General features: G+C 50.7%; 1 protein-coding gene across 1 annotated transcript; it reads left to right on the forward strand.

Annotated features, from left to right (window-relative positions):
• The first annotated feature begins 173 nt into the window (after positions 1-173).
• Positions 174-22,018, forward strand: CETP (cholesteryl ester transfer protein). Its single transcript, XM_004057684.3, has 16 exons — positions 174-321; positions 1,220-1,334; positions 7,595-7,729; positions 7,820-7,890; positions 8,123-8,210; positions 9,242-9,311; positions 9,530-9,590; positions 10,199-10,290; positions 11,514-11,693; positions 13,292-13,342; positions 16,284-16,448; positions 19,360-19,427; positions 19,819-19,852; positions 20,337-20,409; positions 21,499-21,584; positions 21,765-22,018. Exons 1-16 carry the CDS (start codon positions 204-206, stop codon positions 21,837-21,839), a joined length of 1,482 nt encoding a protein of 493 aa, XP_004057732.1. The 5' UTR covers positions 174-203; the 3' UTR covers positions 21,840-22,018.
• Positions 22,019-22,035: the final 17 nt, after the last annotated feature.

Below are 22,035 nucleotides of genomic sequence, written 5' to 3' on the forward strand. Positions count from 1 at the left end.
GAAGTTGGGGTGCTCTTGTTGAATGTCTGGCTCTGAACTCGAGAGGAGGCCGCAGGGGCTGGGCAGGAAGGAGGTGAATCTCTGGGGCCAGGAAGACCCTGCTGCCCGGAAGAGCCTCATGTTCCGTGGGGGCTGGGCGGACATACATATATGGGCTCCAGGCTGAACGGCTCGGGCCACTTACACACCACTGCCTGATAACCATGCTGGCTGCCACCGTCCTGACCCTGGCCCTGCTGGGCAATGCCCATGCCTGCTCCAAAGGCACCTCGCACGAGGCAGGCATCGTGTGCCGCATCACCAAGCCTGCCCTCCTGGTGTGTAAGTATCAGTGCATCTGTCTGCCCTGCCAGGGGTCTTTTCATGGACACCCACTATGCCAGGAGCCTCCCTGGCCTGAAGCCAGCCCTGAAGCCGGCTGCCACACTAGCCCAGAGGGAGGAGTGCCCTGGGAGGGAGATGGGCTGAGCGGAGCTGTCCTCACCCCCTCCTGACCTCGCCTTCAAGGTCAAGTTCTTTGGTGAGAAGGTCCTAGCTGCGTTGCAAACAGCCAGGTATAGGGATTTGTGTTTGTCTGAGACCCAGAATCACTGGGGTTCGAGTTAGGGTTCAGATCTGAGCCAGGTTAGGGGGTTGAGTCAGGGGGTAAAGATTAGGAGGTTGGTGTATATTTGGTGTTGGGGGTCACTCTATGGCCAAAGTCAGGGGTTGCCATGAGCTCAGGTGACAGATGCTCCATCACTGACTGTTGTGTGACTTTGGCCAGCTCCCCTGCCCTCTCTGGGCCTCAGTCTCTTGCTCAATATAATAAGGGTATAGGGAGGCTAAATGATACAATTTCTAAAATAGAATATCGCCAAGTTCAAAAGCCAGAATTATAGACCCCCAGGACTACAGAGAGTGTCACAGCATCGTCTGGGTGAGGCTAGGGTTAGTGTGCGGCTGGGCTCAGGGCTGCCCCATTTGCTAGGATGTGTCAGGATCCAGAGGCTAGGGTATGATCAGGATCTCTAGCTGGGGTCAGGGTCAGAGCTCTCTGTGTCCCCTAGAATTGCCATCAACCTTAAACCCAGAGGGAGGCCCAGTCCAACCCCTCAGCTTTAAGGCCTGCTGGGAGCCTCATCTCAGAGAGGCTGAGTCATGGCCAAGGCCAGTTGGGGGTGGGAGCAGGGGGCTTGGCGTGGTCCTGCAGCCCCTCAGCCACTGCCCTCCCCTCTAGTGAACCAAGAGACTGCCAAGGTGATCCAGACCGCCTTCCAGCGAGCCAGCTACCCAGATATCACGGGCGAGAAGGCCATGATGCTCCTTGGCCAAGTCAAGTATGGGTTGCACAAGTGAGTCGGGCCTCGGGTGTGACCAGGCTGGGGGTAGGGAGGTGGGAGTAACAGCCTGGGGCTTGCCCCCAGCCCACAGGGAGGAAAAGCAGCAGCGGGGGGACTCAGGTCTCTCCCCTTGATTTGGAACCAGAGCCTGACACCTTCCCTACTCCCACCATCCATCCCCTGGTGCCCTGGGGGGATTTATTGGAGTGTATCAACCTCTCCAACAGCCCCTCTAAGAGTCAGGCTTCAAAGGGTCCTTTCCCACTGCCCTGGGAAGATGGAGGTCTTATTTGGGGGTGAATGGGGGGTAGGGTAGAAAAATCTCAGCAAAATAAGTATTTTTAAAAAAAATTTATACATGTTGTTCTCTTATAGTAGAGACAGGTCTTGCTATGTTGGCCAGGTTGGTCTTGAACTCTTGGCTTAGCCAGTCCCCCACCCCAAGCCTAAAATTAGTATCTTGACTTTATTTGGGATGATGGTAACAGTCAAGGGTCGGTTGTGGGCCAGGAGCTTTTACAAACAATATCCTCACCTTTATCATATATTTTTTTCTTTCTTGTTTTTCATTTTTTGAGACAGAGTCTCCCTCTGTCACTTAGGCTGGAGTGCAGTGGCACAATCTCAGCTCGTTGCAACCTCCGTCTCTGGGTTCAAGGAATTTTCGTGCCTCAGCCTCCAGAGTAGCTGGAATTACAGGCACACGTGACCACATCCGCGTAATTTTTGTATTTTTAGTAGAGATGGGGTTTCATCATGTTGGCCAGACTGGTCTCCAACTCCTGACCTCAAGTGATCCACCCACCTCAGTCTCCCGAAGTGCTGGGGTTACAGGCGTGAGCCACCACGCCTGGCTCTTTATCTATCTTAATCTTTATTTTATTTATTTATTTATTTATTTATTTATTTATTTATTTATTTATTGAGATGGAGTCTCTCACTGTCACCCAGGCTGGAGTGCAATGGCACGATCTCAGCTCACTGCAACCTCCACCTCCAGGGTTCAAGATATTCTCCTGCCTCAGCCTCCCTAGTAGCTGGGATTACAGGTGCCCACCACCACGCCCGGCTAATTTTTGTATTTTTAGTAGAGACGGGGTTTCACCATGTTGACCTGGTTGGTCTTAAACTCCTGACCTCAAGTGATCCGCCCGCCTCGGCCTCCCAAAGTCCTGGGATCGCAGGCGTGAGCCACAGCGTCCGGCCTATCTTAATCTTTATCATATATTTTAGCCTCTTCTGTAAAAGAGGATAATGCCATCGCCCAGATGACCCTGCTTAACAAACACGGAAACAGGAGCTGATAGAGGTTTAGCAGCCTGGCGGAGCTCATGTGCAAACTCAGCTCAGTATCGGGAACTCAGCCACCTTCACGGCACCTCAGGCTGCCCTGGAGCCTGGGTCCCAGTCTGTGTGTCGGTCTGAGGCCCCAAGGGTGGGGCAGACATTGTTCAGGGACCTTGTCTTTGTCTTAAAGCCAATCTCCTCCTCCTCCCCAGCCCTGCTAAACACGCTCCCCAGGGGTGGTCTCTGCTACCCGCGCACATTGGGCCTTGAGTCTTGGTAAATGTTTCTGAGCCACCAGGGGGCGCCAGCGGTGCTGGATGCCACTTCGCCTTTTGCAGGAAAACTCCCGCCGCTAGCGGGTGCTGTGGGGCGTCCCAGGTCTCGCGCAGCCACGCCCTCTGCGTGACCTTGGGCTTCAGTTTAGGCTTCTGTAAAAGAGAATAATGGGCAAAGTCCAGTGGCTCATGCCTGTTATCCCAGCACTTTGGGAGGCCGAGGTAGGAGGATTACTTCAGCCAGGGTTCAAGACCACCTGTCTCTATCAAAAATTTAAAAATTAGCTGGGCGTGGTGGTGCGTGCCTGCAGTCCCAGCTACTCAGGAGGCCAAGGGGAGGTCAAGGCTGTGGTGAGCTATGATTGCATCACTGCATTCCAGCCTGGGTGACAGAGCAAGACTCTGTTGCTAAAAAATAAAAGAGGATAATGCTATCCTAGACCTATGTGTTGCAAGAGGTCAGACATGGCAAAAGCGTTGAGAAGTTAAAGAAATAGTATCCTTAATAAATCAGCAATAATTCAGTAAGACCAGACTGCCATAGACTAGATGTCATAGTCATTAATATATAAGTGTTATCCCAAACGTATGAGTGGGGTAGAAATAAAATATGATTGGCCATAAATATGATTGGCCATGATTAATGTTAGATGAAGTTGGATCATGGGTAAGATTCTTCACACTATTTTCTCTAAAAGCGAATGGAATAAAATAGAACAGAGCAGACCAGGAAAGCCAGATATACGTGGATTCTCCTTGCTGGGCACAGTGTGTCATAGTGGTTTATAATATGGGATTTGGAGTGGGGTGGACCCAGGATCAAATTCCCTTCTACTGAGGTTTTCTGAAGCCACATAAGCTGTCTGAGCCATTTCTGTCTCAGTTCAGTGGGTACAGCAATAGTGACTACCTCGTGGGTAGCTGTGAGGATTAAACCAGGAAATGTGTATAAACTCTCAGCACGGTGCCTGCCACACAGCATGTGTTTGGTACGTGATGGCCACTTCTATTGTGTCATATTCCATGTGCTCAAGCCGGGCCCTGGGGGAGAGTTCAGCAAGGGTAGAGGGATATGAGAGTGAATGTGGCCCACTGGCCTCCCTGCCTGCAGTCTCTCCTCTCTGATCCTTGCTTCCTAAGGGTCTTCACTGAGCCCCACCTCTGACCGAGTCCCCGGCGGCACAGATCCTCTGCTGTACCTACACCAAGACCCCAGGGCCAACGCTTCTCCCATTGTGCAGCTCCACCTCTGCCCCCGGGGCCTAGCTGAGGCCTCCTCCAAGCTGAGCCACCTACTATCTTCCAAACTCCCACCCTCCATCTGGTGTCACCTCCTCCCGGAAGCCCTCTGTATCAGTTTCCTGTTTTCTGCCATAAAAAAAATCACTCCAAGTTTAGTGGCTTAACATGACACAAGTTTACCATTTTACAGTTTAAAAGGCTGAAGTCCACCATGGCCCTCCCTGAGCTAAGATCAAGCTGTCAGCAGAACCAGATTCCTTCTGGGGGCTATGGGAGAATTAATTCCCTCACCTTCTGCAGCTTCTAGAGGCTTCCCCCATTCCTTGGCTTCCCTCCATCTCCTTTTATTTAGGGCGAGGGAAGCTCCCTGCTCTGACTTTTTCATTTATGGTATTCTCCCCTGCTGTCCAGCAGCTGTGATTGTCCCAAATCCTGTCCTCTGGTTCTCTAGGCCAGAAAAACTATGATCTACCAGAGTTCAAGAACTTGAAAGGGCCTTTTCCCACTGTCCTTTCTCACAGTGAGAGCCGGAGCCCAGCTTCGTGCTAGAATCTGTGAAAATGGAGAAATTCACCCTGCGCTGTTCTCTTCCTCCACCCGGCATCTCCCCTGCAGCCCGGCTGGGTTTTTTTGTTTGTTGGTTTGTGGGTTTTTTTGTTTGTTTGTTTGTTTTTGAGACAGAGTTTTGCACTTGTCGCCCAGGCTGGAGTGCAATGGCACGATCTCGACTCACTGCAACTTCTGCCTCCTGGGTTCAAGCGATTCTCCTGCCTCAACCTCCCGAGCAGCTGGGACCACAAGCATATGCCACCACTCCTGGCTAATCTTTTTTTTTTTTTTTTTATGCATTTTTAGTAGAGATGGGGTTTCACCATGCTGGCCAGGCTGGTCTCGAACTCCTGACCTCAGATGATCCACCTGCCTCGGCCTTCCAAAGTGCTGGGATTACAGGCGTGAGCCACGGCCTGGCCCAGTCTGACTGTTTTCACTTACTCTCTAATGTCTCAGGTAGTGTTTATTGTATTCTGTGCAGAGGTCAAGAATTTAGTCATCCAAGGAGGTTAGTGTATTAGGAGCTTAAGCAGCTATTACCAGAAGAGACTCCACTCAAAAATTTGGTACGCGGCCGGGCGCAGTGGCTCAAACCTATAATCCCAGCACTTTGGGAGGCCGAGGCGGGCAGATCACCTGAGGTCAGGAGTTCAAGACCAGCCTGGCCAACATGGTGAAACCCTATCTCTATTAAAAGTACAAAATTAGCTGGGCATGATGGTGCATGCCCATAATCTCAGCTACTTGGGAGGCCAAGGCAGGAGAATCACTGAACCCAGGAGGTGGAGACTGCAGTGAGCTGAGATTGCCCGCTGCACTCCAGCCTGGGCGACAAGAGCAAAATTCTGTCACACACACACACACACACACACACACACACACACACACACACACACAAAAAGGGTTGGGCATGGTGGGTCATGCCTGTAACCCCAACGCTTTGGGAGGCTGAGGTGGGGGAATCACCTGAGGTCAGGAGTTCAAGACCAGCCTGGCAACATGGTGAAACCCCGTCTCTACTAAAAGTACAAAAATTAGCTGGATGTGGTGGAGGAGCCTGTAATTTCAGCTACTAGGGAGGCTGAGGCAGGAGAATCTCTTGAACCCAGGAGGTAGAGGTTGCAGTGAGCTGAGATCATGCCACTGCACTCCAGCCTGAGCAACAGAGCCAGACTCAGTCTCAAAAAAAAAAAAACAATGGTATGAGCTTTAAATTTCTGTAGAACTGAAAGAGGATTGGAGATTGTAGTAGGGTCTAATTCTAAATTAGAGCATTTAGAATAATGTGGAGTCTGGTCAACATAGTGAGAACCCCCAATCTGCACAAAAAATACAAAAATTAGCCAGGCACTGTTGGTGCATGCCTGTGGTCCCAGCTATTCCAGAGGCTGAGGCAGGAAGATCGTTGGAATTCGAGGCTGCAGTGAACTGTGATTACACAACTGCACTCTGGCCTGGGCAACAGAGAGCCACCCTATCTCAAACAAACAAACAAGAAAGAACAAACTAAAAAAAAAAGAAGAAGAAGAATTTGGAGCAATCTAGTTGTTTCCTATACCAGAAGTCTTTGCCAATCTATTTTTTTTTTTATTTTATTTTTAATTTTTGTGAGTACATAGTAGGCGTATATATTTATGGGGTACATGAGAGTACATAGTAGGCGTACGTATTTATGGGGTACATGAGATGTTTTGATATAGACATGCAACGTTTTGTCAATCTATTTTTTTTTGGCGACAGTCTTGCTTTGTTGCCCACGCTGGTGTGTAATGGCACGATCTCAGCTCACTGCAACTTCCGCCTCCTGGGTTCAGGCTATTCTCCTGCCTTAGCCTCCAAACTAGCTGGGACTACAGATGCCCACCATCATGCCCAGTTAATTTTTTTGTATTTTTGTGGAGACGAGATTTCACCATGTTGGCCAGGCTGGTCATGAACTCCTGACCTCAGGTGATCTGCCTTCCTCGGCCTCCCAAAGTGCTAGGATTACAGGTGTGAGCCACCACGCTGGCCCACCAACCTATTTTTGATCTAACTTTACCTCTGGTGGTGTATTGATACTCTTCCGAATCAATTTTCACCCTTCTTCATATACCATTTACATTTCTAAGAATTTGTCCATTTCATTTCATCTAGTTAACCTCATTTGTTGACATACATTTGTTCGTAGTATTCTCTCGTAATTCCTTTTATTTCTGTAAGACTGGTAATAATGGCCTTGCTTTTATTTCTGTTTTTAGTAATTTGAGTCTTCTTCTTTTTTTTTTTTTTTTTTGCCAATCTAGCTAAAGGTTTGTTGATTTTGTTGATCTTTTGGAAAAACCAGCTATTGTTTTCACCGATTGTTGTTGTTTTTCTATTATTTCATTCGTAGGCACTAAGATCCTGATTACTTCCTTCCTTCTGCTACCTTTGGGCTTAGTTTGCCCTTATTTTTCAAGTTCCGTAAGGTGGAAAGTTTGACTATTGAGTTGAGATCTTTCTCTTTTTTAAAGATAGGCATTTCTAGATATAAATCTCCCTGTGAGCACGGTTCCCTCCATCTTCAGCACACCAGGGTTGACTCTCTCCGGGCGTTCTTCCCTGGTCACCTCTCCCCTTCCTCTCCTCTTCTGCCTCCTCTTCCACTTTTTGGCACCCTGTGATTGTATTGGGACCACCCAGATAATCTAGGATCATCTCCCCACCTACCCCAAGGTCCTTAACTTAACCATACTTGCATGTGGGTAACACGAGTTGAGTGTGGTACCCAGGATTTGACATGCTGGGTAACATATTTGCAGGTTGTGTGGATTAGGAGGACATTTTGGGGGCCATGATTCTATCTTCCACCCTCGCCTAGACAAAATTGGAGGCTCACTCCTTGGGTTCCCTGGATGACCCCCGACATCCTTCCTCACTTCCATTCCTTCCCAGCATCCAGATCAGCCACTTGTCCATCGCCAGCAGCCAGGTGGAGTTGGTGGAAGCCAAGTCCATTGATGTCTCCATTCAGAACGTGTCTGTGGTCTTCAAGGGGACCCTGAAGTATGGCTACACCACTGCCTGGTGGTAAGCATTCCTGTCAGCTGATGCCCCATACCCTGGCCCTCTCTGGACTGGAGGGCTGAATGAGGGTCCTGGGTCCTTGGCTCTTTCCAGGCTGGGTATTGATCAGTCCATTGACTTCGAGATCGACTCTGCCATTGACCTCCAGATCAACACACAGCTGAGTATGTGTCAAGCGTCCTCTGGGGAAGTGGGAGCTGGACTCCAGGGCTTGGCCTCAGCAGAGGGGGAGGTTGTGCAGGCAGAGAGTTCTGGGGCCACCAAAGGAGGCCCGGCCTGGGAAGTTTGCAGGGTTGGGGACCCCAGAGCTGGCCAAGCTCTTGACAGGCCTGGGCAGCATGTGGATACCATCCGATAGCGGAGGCTGCCCTGAGGTCGTGTCGGGTCTCCCTGCAGCCTGTGACTCTGGTAGAGTGCGGACCGATGCCCCTGACTGCTACCTGTCTTTCCATAAGCTGCTCCTGCATCTCCAAGGGGAGCGAGAGTAAGTACACCACCCTGTGGCCCCCATTCCTGCTCGAGCCCATCCTGTTAGTGTGTCCACGGCCCCCTCCAGGCTTAACCCCACACAGGGCATGCTTGTGGGTGGCCAAACCTGAGGGCAGCAATACCTTCAGTGGGGTCACTTCCTACCCCTTCCCATCAATACACCCTCAAAGGCGGGAAACAACAATAACCAACAGCTAGTAACTAACAGCTATTAAGAACTTGCTGTGTGCAAAGCACTATTCCAAGCCCTTTTCATGAATTAATTGATTTTGTCCTTAAAACCAACCCTAGGATATAGATTCTGTTATCATCCTCTTTTTACATATGGGTAAACTGAGTCACAGAGAGGTTAGAAAGGAAAAGCTCGTATCTACGGAGTGCATCCTGCATTCCAAGCACCACACTAACTCAGAGATAAAACTCTAGCCAAGCTAAGTAACTTGCTGAGGACACACAGCTCGCCACTAAGGGATGGGAGTAGGATTTGAACCCAGCATTCTCTGACCCCAGAAGCTGAGTTCCTAGATACTTTACTCTCCTGCTTCCCAGGGTGGGGCTTTTTGTCTTGGCCAACACCCTCTGTCAAGGAGCTGTGGGTAACCCCATTGCACAGAGGAAGATAACAAGGTTTGGAGAGACCCTAGTCATGTATCCAATGCCAAACCTGGAAGGCAGAAGGGAACTGGTGGGTGGGGTCTGGAGAGGAGCCCTCTATTCAGGCCATTTTCTGACTCTGAAGCAGACGAATACATGTATGAATTTGGACTCTAGACACGTTCTCGTGTGTGTGACAGGTGTGAGCGTCACAGGAGCTGGGCCCTCCCGAGGAATTCTGGGATGGTGCCACAGTTAATTCTTGGGTCTGAGGCTCCGTGTTCTCAGCTGCAAAATGGGAGTGATAATTCTTACTTCCTGCGCTACAAGAGTCAGGGCCAACAGAGCCATGAACGGTGCCTGGTACACACTAGGCGCTCCATGGATGCACAGGACTGGTCAGGGGCTCATTGTGGTGCTTGCTGCCTTCAGGCCTGGGTGGATCAAGCAACTGTTCACAAATTTCATCTCCTTCACCCTGAAGCTGGTCCTGAAGGGACAGGTGAGTGAGGCTGGCTGACTCCCTGCGGTCCAGGGCCATGCCCAGGAGGCTGGATCCCTTTCCTCCCTGCCTTTCCCTGAGAAGGTGCCACTCCCACCTTCTCCACGCGGCCAGTCCCCTGTGCCGGTTCCCAGCACTGCCACCACCACGCAGCTGGAAGGAGGCACTGCCTCTGGCCTCCTTTCCTGCCTGGAAAGCACCTGCTCTGTCTGCCCCAGATCTGCAAAGAGATCAACGTCATCTCTAACATCATGGCCGATTTTGTCCAGACAAGGGCTGGTGAGTGCGTTTCTGTCTGCATGCCTCAGAAGACAGCAGTGGGAGCCAGAAAGCCACCTGCTGCACTACGTGGCCTTGGGACCGTCACTCTTCCTGTCTAGGTCCCATGGGCTCTATCTGGCTCTGACACTTGATGATTAGTTATGAGCATACTTTGGCAAATCTCTGCCCCTTTGGGCTGCAGCCTCACAAGCTGTGTGGCGTTGGGCAAGTCTATAGAACTCAGGAGAAATGGGTGATTAAGTCCAAGAGGACTCCAAGATTCTCCTGGAAGTAGATTAGGAAAAAAGATAATTAGATTGCTCACATGGCTGGACACTCATCCATGTACTGTACTCTCCTATGCAGTACAGAGCAGAGCTGGGTTTCAGCCCAAGTCTTGGACTCTGCTCTGAACCAACCTTCTAGAAGGGCTCTACCTACCCAGACAGACAGACTTGGGAAAAGAGAATGAAAAAGTGCCACACCCCTCCCCGCACACCCAGGTCCCACTTTACAGAGGGGAACACTGAGGCTGGAGGGTTGGGTAGCTGTGTGGATGCCGGGGAGCGGTGACTCAGGGCAATTCCCCCATCCTGAGGCCCTGCCCTGATCTTTTCCTCCTGCAGCCAGCATCCTTTCAGATGGAGACATTGGGGTGGACATTTCCCTGACAGGTGATCCCGTCATCACAGCCTCCTACCTGGAGTCCCATCACAAGGTAGGAGTTGTGGGAGGGTGGGGCAGGGCCCAGCTTCCCCAGGGGAGTTCGTCCTTTCCTGTGCTTTGACAACCCCGTCCCCCAGCTTCAACCTTATGGCAGCCAAGAGTCCTGGGGCGCCCCTCCGCATTCCTGATGCTGCGAGGAGGGCAGGCCGCAGCGACGTGCCCCTGAGCCCTCTCTGCAGGCACCAGGGCTGCCCACTACAAGGATCCCAACAAAGCACCAGCTCCTTCCTAGAGGGCTTATTTGGCTTCTGTCATCCTCTACAGCAGTGGATTGTGGCCCCCGCCGGTACTGACAAAAGCTTTGGACCCTCTATTACTTAGGATATAGATTTCTGTAACAAAGAAATCTGAAATAATAGCTGCTTAAACACAATAGACAGTTATTTCCCTCTGTTGCAGTCTGAGCATCTGCAGCCCCGGGGGATCTGGAGGCTGCAGGGTGTCAGGCTCGCAGGCCCCTTCCACGTGTTCTCAGCCAGCCCCAGGCGTGGCCTCATCCCAGGGTCCTGGCTGACTGGCCTGACCACCACACCCACTCTGCTCACAGCCCGTTGGCCTGAACTTGATCGCAGGACCCCACCCTAGCTGCAAGGGAAACTGAGGAATTTATTTCAGCTAAATATTGAGACCAGCTAAAAGTTAAGTGGTACAGAATGGAGGGAGAGATTGGAGAAGATTTTAGGGCAGACCCAGCCATCTTTGTAACAGAGCCTCTCCCTAGAAAACTGGACAGAAGGATCATTTCAGAAGTTCATGGCCACTCCTGAAGCCTGTTCACAACCCATGGGCTGGATGATCTAGATGGGCGGGGGACTGGGCAGCAGCTTGTTTTCCTGATTTTGGCCTCCAGGAGCTGATGGTCAATGGACTGCCCTCTGCAGGGGCAGGGCTGGTGGTCAGCCGGGGCGGGGTGGGAGCTGGAGGTCCGTGGTCACCAGCTGTCCTGACCAATGTCGTTACTTGAATATAACCCTGTAAAGGCAGGAACCACGTCTGTCTGGTTCACTTCCCACAGTGGTTGAGACATAGTGGGCACTCCGGAAGTATTTGTTGAATGAGTGAAAGCCCCGCTGGGGGAAACTGGGTACAGCTCTTTCCTCAGTTTTCCCATATGCACTCTGGGCTGAATGCTGGGGCTCCTCCCAATCTCCCTGAAGCTGGACCTGAGCCCAGTAGGGACACACAGGGTCCAGCCAGCGTCCTGGCTTCCTCCAGGGTCATTTCATCTACAAGAATGTCTCGGAGGACCTCCCCCTCCCCACCTTCTCGCCCGCACTGCTGGGGGACTCCCGCATGCTGTACTTCTGGTTCTCTGAGCGAGTCTTCCACTCCCTGGCCAAGGTAGCTTTCCAGGATGGCCGCCTCATGCTCAGCCTGATGGGAGACGAGTTCAAGGTGAGTGGGTGGGGCTGGGCTGCTAGGGAATCCAGATGGCATGTGGTGTGTGTGTGTGCACACGCGTGGGGAGGAGGGAGGAAACTCGGAAACTTGGTGGTGGGCAAAAGAACTAGGGACCACCTAAGCTGGAGCAATAGCAGTAAAGTCCAGACTGGGCACAGTGGCTCACACCTGTAATCCCAATCCTTTGGGAGGCTGAGATGTAGCAGGACGAACCGCAGACAAAACTCCTCAGACACCGAGTTAAAGAAGGGAAGAGTTTATTCAGCCGGGAGCATGGGTAAGACTCCTGTCTCAAGAGCCAAGCTCTCCGAGTGAGCAATTCCTGTCCCTTTTAAGGGCTCACAACTCTAAGGGGGTCTGCATGAGAGGGTCGTGATCTATTGAGCAAGTAGCAGGTACGTGACTGGGGGCTGCATGTACCGGTAATCAGAACGAAACAGAACAGGACAGGGATTTTTACAATGCTCTTTCATACAATGTTTGGAATCTATAGATAACATAACTGGTTAGGTCAGGGGTCCATCTTTAACTACCAGGCTTAGGTCAGGTAGGCCCAGGCCTGGTTTCGGGTCTGGGTCCTTAGTTTCAGGTCTGGTTTCTAGGCGTTGGGCTACCTGCCTTTAGTTTCGCTTCTCTTTCTTTTTCTGAGTATAAAACAATATAAAACAATATGAGAGGGTCTGTCTCTCTTCTCTCAGAGACAGGAGGGTCCCTGGAGGCCAGGAGTTCAAGACCAGCCTGGGCAATATGGGGAGACCCCTGTCTCTACAAAAATAAAAATAAGTTTAAAAATCTGCTGTGCACAGCGGTGCATACCTATAGTCCCAGCTACTCAAGTGGCTGAGGAGGGAGGATCACTTGAGCCCAGGAGGTTGAGGCTGCAGTGAGCTATGATGGCACCACTGCACTCCAGTGTGGGTGACAGAGTAGGACTCCATCTCAAGAAAAAAATACAGTCCAGCATTTATTGGAGTCGACTATGTGTTGCCAGATAGATAGATGGATAGATAGACAGAGTGATCAATAGATTTAGGTATAGATATAACTTGGCACGTAGTGACTGTGCATTAAATATAAGGTGATATTAGTCTTACATTTATTGCAGTTATATTTGCTACACTTTGTTTTGTTGCACTCATCCTGTGAAATAAGTACTGTTACCTCTGTTTTGCAAACAAAAAACCACAAAGCTCAGAGAAGGTAGGTGACTTACTGAAGATCACACAGCCTGTAAGAGGTGGCCCCAAAGCCTGTACTCTTCACCTATACTGTACTAGAAATGCTTAGGTAGTTTCCAGGCTGTGCTTGTCATTGAACTCATGAGGAAACTGAGGCCCACAGAGGGGAAGAGACTTGTGCAAGGTCACACAGCCTGCGTGGGGCACAGTGGGGAGCAGAAGCCAGGCCTCCAGCCGGGACAGGGGTTCCCTGTTTCACACCCTGCCCGGAGCATCTCACATGTTGTCTGGGAGGTTGGGAGTTGCATCTGAGGAGGGGTCCAGTCCTTGAAACTGCCCTTGGTCCCCGCGAAGTTTTCTTCTGAGGAGTGGACTTTACTCCACCCACCCTCCAACTTCCTCATTTCTTTTCAGGCAGTGCTGGAGACCTGGGGCTTCAACACCAACCAGGAAATCTTCCAAGAGGTAACTGCCCCCTGCCCCTGTGTGGGGTTTATGTCACGTACCCCAATCCTGCTCTGGCTTCAAGAGCCCCCACACAGCCAGTAACAACACCAATGGCAACAATTATAACAGCGAACACAGCTCCTACTCGGGTGTTCGGCATGGAGTGAAGCGCTTAGTGTGTGTGACTTCCTTCAGTGCTCACGCCGACCCTATGAGTGAGGCGGTCAAACCGTCCCCATTTTACACACAGGGAAACTTAGTGAATGGCAAGGCTGGGTTTGAGCCCAGCTCTATTGCCCCCAAAGATAATGCTCCATTCCCTGCTCCATTACCCGGGCATAGGGACTTGTAGGGGGCTGGAACCCCAGGATCAACTCTGGGCTCAGAGGGCCCCAGCAATAAGTGACTGTTGATTACTCCTGATCCCAAAGCTGACTTCAGGCAAGCTCCTTGGAGGTCGCAGCCTCTTCTTGCTATGCCCAGTGGCAATGATGTTCATAATCCCACTCCTCAGTGCAGGGTTCCACTAAGAACCCATGATCTCCTAGCTCAAATGGACCTCGTGCTTTCTGAGTAAGCCTCCCTCAGCTTTCTGGTCACCTCACTCCCCCACCCACTGCAATGACTTCTTCAGGCCTTGCCTACCATCCTCAAATCTCCAGCTTCCCCCTCCTGTCTACCTTCCACTTCCCTCTCCACACATAACCTGCTTACCAGAGAGCTGAGCAGAGCCACCAACAGAACTTCCCCCCAACGTCACTGCTCCCAGTCGCAACCCACTCACCCACACCTGCGCCTTCCTGCGGCCCTTCTCCTGTTCTAAGAGGACGGTCCCTCTTCCCTTCTGAACTCAGACCGTCCAGCCTTCCCCGGCTCTGTGATGTCTCTCTCCCTGCACATACGCAACTCACAATATTGGGCAGGCCCCTGACCGGCTCTTCTCCCTTAGCCCCTTGTCTGAGTCCTGTTCCTTTGATGTCCTATTTCTAGTCTTTCCATTTCTCTCTGTCTCCACCTCCTCCCCAGGCTACCATTATCTCTAGTGGGGACCCATCTGTAGCTCCTGGTGGGTCTCCCTGTGTCCTGATACCCTCCTATAATCTGTTCCCCACAGCAGCCAGAACAATCTTTTCAAGAAACAGAACTGGTCATTCACCTGCCTGCTTAAAGCCAGTGCAGGATACAGGCTATAAACGCTCTCCCATGGCCTCCAGGGCCCTGCATTTTCTCATCCTGTCTACTTCTTCATCTAGTTGTTTCCCACCCAGCGTAATTGTAACTGTTTAGTTGAAAGTTGATGAGGTCTTTTGTCAGCTCTAGAAATTTCTTTTCTTTTCTTTTCTTTTTTTTTTTTTTTTAAGACAGAGTCTTGCTCTGTGGCCCAGGCTGGAGTGCAGTAGCACAATCTCAACTCACTGCAACCTCCACCTTCCGGGTTCAAGCAATTCTCCTGCCTCAGTGCTGAAATTACAGGTGTGAGCCACAGCACCCGGCCCATCAGCTCTGGAAATTTCTTCATCACTCTCTCTTCCATGATTGCCCCATCCCTATTTTCTCCATGCCTACCTCCTGGAATTTCCATGAGACACACATTGGGCCATCTCATTCCATTTTCCGTGTCTCTTAGTTGCTCTGTCGTGTTTTCCATCTCTTTTATCTCTATCCTAAATTCTGGATAGTTTCTTCAAGTATCTTTTTAGTTCATGAATTCTTTTTACAGCTGTGTCTTATTTGTTTACTTACCCACTGAGATTTTCATTTTATTTGATTTAATTAATTAATTTCTTTATTTTTGAGACAGAGTCTCGCTCTTGTTCCCCAGGCTGGAGTGCAGTGGCGCAATCTCAGCTCACTGCAACCTACGCCTCCTGGGTTCAAGCAATTCTCGTGCCTCAGCCTCCTGAGTAGCTGGGATTACAGGGGTGCACCACTGTGCCCAGCTCATTTTTTTGTATTTTTAGTAGAGACGGGGTTTCACCATGTTGGCCAGACTGGTCTTGACCTCCTGATCTCAAATGATCCTTCTGCCTCAGCCTCCCAAAGTGCCGGGATTACAGGTGTGAGCTCCCGTACCCCACTGCCCCTTTCTTTCTTTTGAGCTGAGCTATATATTTAATGAAACCTTTTCTTGTGTATCCAGCGGTTCAGTGGTTTCTTGGGGCATGTGGTCTCCTTGAGCCCAGTCCCACAGGCTGTAATCGAAGGTCCTCAGGCCACACTCCCCAGCCCCGCTGGCTGCCTGCGCATTCCTTATCTTGGCCATGTTCCTTCCACAGGGCTCTTGTCCACACTGTCTCCTCTGCCAGAACGGTTTGCCCTCCCCCATCCCATCTGCTCCTCCTCCTGCCACCTCAGGGAAGGCCTCTCCCACCTCCCTGACTAGGTCAGGTCCCCTCATGCCACAGCCTGGTGTGTCTCTCCTTTAAATACTCCTCAGCTGCAGTTTTACGTTCTGTTCTGGGATGCCCTGGAAAATGCTGGGCTCCTGCAGATACAGCCCGCAGTTCCTGCGCTCTCTGCTCTATCCCCACCCCTAGCCCAGCTGCTACAGCAGCTTCCCTCGGAGGGTTACCATGCAGTGGGTCCTGTTCTAAGCTCTTTCCACAGATTATCTCATTTCATCCTCAGGACAACCCTATGAGGTAGGATCTATGATTATCCCCATTTTACAGATGAGGAAAGTGAGGCCCAGAAGGCTAAGTGAAGGCATCCTCAGCACATCCTGAGAGAGGAGTTCAGGGTAGGAATAGCTTCACTAGCACACAGATGAGAAACTGAGGCCCAGAGAGGACAAGAGTCCTAATTTGCACAGCCTGGGGCCCGGGCACTACCCCGAGCTACTTCCCTTTCCCCAGCCCTGGGTTCCCGAGCCAGCTTTGTCCTTCCCATCTCTGAGGGCATGGACTGCTGCTGCCCTGATGGGCCCCTGTCCTGGCCATGGGACCCCTGTCTTCCACAGGTTGTCGGCGGCTTCCCCAGCCAGGCCCAAGTCACCGTCCACTGCCTCAAGATGCCCAAGATCTCCTGCCAAAACAAGGGAGTCGTGGTCAGTTCTTCAGTGATGGTGAAATTCCTCTTTCCACGCCCAGACCAGCAACATTCTGTAGCTTACACATTTGAAGAGGTGAGGCGGGTGCAGGGAGAGGTGGTAGTGGGGGAACCTGACTCACATATGGGCCGCAGAGGGCAGGGGCTTGGGGGTCTCTGAAGCCTCCAGATCCTTCTCACCACCTCTGCTGGCACTGGTTGTCTCTTGCACATGGCTCCTTACAATCAAAATCACATCATGCAGGTAACGAGGGGGTACACACGTGGTTTCCACAGCTTAGGTAATATTTTCTGTCTTTTCTTATTTTTATTTTTTTTAGAGACAGGGTCTCACTCTGTCATCCAGGCTGGAGTGCAGCCTCACACTCATAGCTCACTGCAGCCTCGAATCCTGGGCTCAAGTGATCCTCCCACCTCAGCCCTCCTGAGTAGCTGGGACCACAGACAAACACCACCACACCTGGCTAATTTAAAAAAAAAAATTTCCTTAGAGGCGGGGTCTTGTTATGTTGTCCAGGCTGTCCTCAAACTCCTGGCCTCAAGCAATTCTCCTGCCTTGGCCTCCTAAGCTGCTGGGGTTATACGCATGAGCCACCATGCCAAGCATATGTTCTTTCATTCTTATTTTTATTTATTATTTATTTATTTACTTATTTATTTATTTTTTTGAGACAGAGTCTCACTGTGTTGCCCAGGCTGGCACAATTGTGCGGTGGCACAATCTCGGCTCACTACAACCTCTGCCTCCCAGGTTCCAGCGATTCTCATGCCTCAGCCTCCCAGGTAGCTGGGATTACAGGCATGCGCTACCACGCCTGACTAATTTTTTGTATTTTTAGTAGAGACAGGGTTTCGCTATGTGGGCCCAGCTGGTCTGACACTCCTGGTTTCAAGTGATCTGCCCGCCTCAGCCTCCCAAAGTGCTGGGATTACAGGCATGAGCCCCCACGCCCAGCCAATATTTTCCTCCTTAAGCTGAGCAGTGGACAATGGTGTTTATTACCCGAGTCCACAACCCTTTATTCATTAGGGCCACAAGGGTTTCCAAATTCAGAACTTCTGTGAATTTGTAAAAGTAGTATAGCGTATAGACACTGGATATATTGCAGAACACCCCAATAGGGTGTGGGGTGGCACCCCACAATCAATTCTCCTCAAATGCCTCAATTGGCATTTCTCCTCATATGAAGCAAGATAAATACCATACATAGCTTCCTAGACAATGGCCAGGTTTTGCCAACAAAACTTAAGAAAAAACTTGTAGTTTTCAGATCCTGTTTGATTTTATAATTACAAATAAGGAATTAAGGATCAGTATTATCTTTAATGCTCCTTAGAATATCTTCAATTTTTTTTTTTTTTTGAGACAGAGTCTCACTCTGTCACCCAGGCTGGAGTGCAGTGGTGCAATCTCGGCTTACTGCAACCTCCACCTTCCTGGTTCAAGCGATTCTCGTGCCTCAGCCTCCCCAGTAGCTAGCTGGCACTACAGGCGCGTGCCACCACGCCCAGCTTATTTTTAGTAGAGGCGGGGTTTCACCAGGTTGGCCAGGCCAGTTTCAAAGTCCTGACCTCCAGTGATCCACCCGCCTCAGCCTCCAAAAGTGCTGGGATTACAGGCATGAGCCACTGTGCTCGGCCAATATTTCTTAATACATTAAGAACTAAAGACAAGAGCGATACAAGCACATTGTGGAAAATATAGAAAAATAAAAAGAAGAAAACCACTGTCACCATAACCCCCTTCTTCAGGGGCCTTCGATGTGGTTACTGGGTGCATTTCCTTCTGGTGCTTTGTTATTTTTAAATAAACTTTTTATCTTGGAGTAACTTTATATTTGAATAAAAGTTGCAAAATGCAGAGTATTCCCATATATCCCCCACCCACTTCCCGCTTTGTCCACATCTTACATAACCATGCTACAGTGTCATAGCGGAGAGATTAACATTGGTGCATGACTGTTAACCAAACTCTAAACTTTATTTGAATCTCCCCAGTTTTTCCACTGATGATACCCTTTTTCTTTTCCAAGGTCTGATCCAGGATAGCACATTGTATTTAGCTGTTCTTTTTTGTTGTTGTTTGTTTGTTTGTTTGTTTGTTTCTGCCCAGGCTGGAGTGCAGCAGTGATCCTCCCACCTCAGCTTCCCGACTAGAGATGTGCACCACCACGTATTTTTTTTGTAGAGACAGGGTTTTGCCACGTTGCCCAAGCTGGTCTCGAATCCCTGGGCTCAAGTGATCCTCCCACCTTGGCCTCCCAAAGTGTTGGGATTACAGGCATGAGCCACTGTGCCCAGTTTATTTAGCCTTTTAAATATCTCTTTAATTTTTGTATTATTTTCCTTTTCGTTTTTCTGTTTTATTCCTTTTGGCTTTCTCATGTGGATGTAGACATATTATTTTATTTACTTTTTTTTTGTTGTTAAGAATCTGAAACATTGAGCATTTGTTAAAAAAAGAATTATTCGGCCAGGCACGGTGGCTCACGCCTGTAATCCCAGCACTTTGAGAGGCTGAGGCGGGTGGATCACATGGTCAGGAGTTCAAGACCAGCCTGGCCAATATGGTAAAACCCCATCTCTACTAAAAATACAAAAATTAGCTGGACATGGTAGCACTTGCCTGTAGTCCTAGCTACTTGGGAGGCTGAGGTAGGACAATCACTTGAACCTGGGACGTGGAGGTTGCAGTGAGCTGAGATCGTGCCACTGCCCTCCAGCCTGGGCGACAGAGCGAGACTGTCTCAAAAACAAAAAAAGAAAAGAAAAGAAAAAGAAAGTGACTTATCAGGTCCTAACCCCAAAGCCACAGGTGCTGGCGAACTTTCCTCGGTTTTCAGAAGAGCAGTAGCTAAGCCTGGTTCCCGTGTCACCCTTGCCTCTCCAGTCCCTCAGTGGAAAGAATCAGGGGCCCTGAGCTAGGAGGATTGCTCTCTGCTTCGGGAAGAGCCCTGGCTCACAGCAAATTTGGTTTCTCTCCCCAGGATATCGTGACTACCGTCCAGGCCTCCTATTCTAAGAAAAAGCTCTTCTTAAGCCTCTTGGATTTCCAGTATGTGCTGCAGAGAAGAGAGGGGGCGGTCAACTCCGCAAACCTCTCCCTGGCCCCTTGGAGTCAGGCCCAGGGCGGGGTGTTGGTGGGGAAATGTGGCCCCTTTCCTCTGGGGCATATGGGCTGACTGCAGGGAGATAAGACCCTGCCTAGATAGAATCTTCGTGGGGAAGAAGGGGCTCCAGGAAGAATGGAGGGAGGGACTGGCAGGAGGAGAGCACTGCCTGAGCAAAGGCCTGGCCGCCAGAATAGCAAATCTCAAGAGAGTGCCCCAAAGGGCCTGAGCTATGAGACAGAAGCACTGGCTGCTATTCTTAGAGTTTCTTTCCCAGGGGATGTTACAGGAGGGGGCCCAATGGAGGGTCAAATTATCATCTCTTTTTTATTTCAGGATTACACCAAAGACTGTTTCCAACTTGACTGAGGTAGGTAGTCTTGGATAGACTGGGGGAAATAAGTCCTGTGGGACCTCCTGCCTTAAAGAAAGCAGGCAGAGGGCCCTAAAGGAAATCAGGCAACCAGACCAAAAGAATGTGGACTAGGTGGTCCATGCTGTGTCTCTTGTGACCCTTCTTCTCCCTGCCACGTCTTTTGGGAGAGCCCTTGTGTTGCAAAAATGAGAGTGTGGTGGTATGGATTGGGGTTTAGGCAGAAGAGTACTGGCCAAGCAGCCCCTCCCTGGACCTCAATTTTCCCTCTGTGGAATGGGCTAGCAATCCTGGGCCTCCCCAGGGAGAAGGAAAGACCACTCAGGAGGGGCACCGTCTGGGGCAGGAAAAGGGAGTGGGTTGGATGTATTTTTTTCACGGATGGGCATGAGGATGAATGCTTGTCCAGGCCATGCAGCATCTGCCCTGTGGGTCACTTCCGTGCTCCAGGGAGGACTCACCATGGGCATTTGATTGGCAGAGCAGCTCCGAGTCAGTCCAGAGCTTCCTGCAGTCAATGATCACCACTGTGGGCATCCCTGAGGTCATGTCTCGTAAGTGTGGGCTGGAGGGGAAACTGGGTGCCGAGCCTGACAGAGCTTCCCATTTCACCTTGTGGGCCCTTCCCAGGCAGAGCTTCAGGTGCCCCTCTTCCCAGTCATTGATACTTAGCGGTCCTGGCCCCCTTTCCTCTCCCTGCTGGTGGCATTGCACGCCAATGACTCGGCCAGATGCACAGACCCCTGTTCTTGGTTTACCTGCAGAATATTATCTTTGCCACCCCGCGGGATGGCTCAACCCACTTTCAGGATGCAGGTCTCCTAATAGCAACCTGATATAGCAGAAAGAGCCCTGGGCTGGGAGTCTGAGACCTAGTTCTAGCCCAGCCCTGAACCTCAGTTTCCCTTTCTGTGGAACAAGAATGTTGAACTTGATGATTCCCAATTTTTCTTTTGACCTTGAAATGGTAGAATATTTATCCCTTTGAGGTGACTCGGATGGTAGACTCTCAGACACCATAGCACACGTGTGCTGGGGGTATTTTGGACCAGGCTCTGCTGAGAGCTTTCTGCTCCCTTCCCCACAGAGTATGTCGAGCTGACTGTGCTTTCCTTTTGAACATCTGCTTGTCCACATGGCTTAGGTAGGAGAGGAAGGGCGTGGAAACTGGAATGATCCTAGTGGGGTATCTTGGCATCTCTTGGCCTCATTTTCCCCATCTGAACCATGAAGCTAAAACTAGGGGATGTAGATTAAATGGTTCCTACAACTACTTGCAAGGAGACCGCTCTGTGTGGTTGCAAAGAACACTTTGAGAAGCTGTGTGGGAAAGTTTCCTTCCTAGCAGGGTAGATTCAGCTAACTGCAGGTCATGTGGCCATTGTGGATGGGTTGGGAGCTCAAGTTTGGGACAGAAGGGAATTTGTTTTTGGCAGCAGAGTGGCAAGCCCTGCCGCCAGGCAAACTCTGCTCTTCCTCATCCTCAGAAGCACTTGCTCACTCTGCTAAATCAAAGTGAAACACATGTTTACAGAATATTGGTCCCAAAGGGTCTCAGCATCTCCCACTACCCAGGGTGGCAGAGCCTTGGGCCGGCCTTGCTCCCCAAGAAGGGCTGACTGGGGCTCTGTCCCCTGCCCCAGGGCTCGAGGTAGTGTTTACAGCCCTCATGAACAGCAAAGGCCTGAGCCTCTTCGACATCATCAACCCTGAGATTATCACTCGAGATGTGAGTACAAAGCCCCCCTCACCAGCCCCTGTTCCTGGGGAGAGAGGCCCAGACAGGATTCCTGGGGTGACTGGGGGCTGTTGGGGAGACAGACAGAGGGGACTCTACCAGCTTGGCTCCCTTCTGGTGGCCTGGGAGTCAGCCCAGCCCGCCCCTCTCTCCTACTGCCCCTCCCTTCAGGGCTTCCTGCTGCTGCAGATGGACTTTGGCTTCCCTGAGCACCTGCTGGTGGATTTCCTCCAGAGCTTGAGCTAGAAGTCTCCAAGGAGGTCGGGATGGGGCTTGTAGCAGAAGGCAAGCACCAGGCTCACAGCTGGAACCCTGGTGTCTCCTCCAGCGTGGTGGAAGTTGGGTTAGGAGTACGGAGATGGAGATTGGCTCCCAACTCCTCCCTATCCTAAAGGCCCACTGGCATTAAAGTGCTGTATCCAAGAGCTGGGGAGTCCTTCTT

Source organism: Gorilla gorilla, chromosome 18 (genome assembly GCF_029281585.2).
Source record: "Gorilla gorilla gorilla isolate KB3781 chromosome 18, NHGRI_mGorGor1-v2.1_pri, whole genome shotgun sequence".
NCBI lineage: Eukaryota > Metazoa > Chordata > Mammalia > Primates > Hominidae > Gorilla > Gorilla gorilla.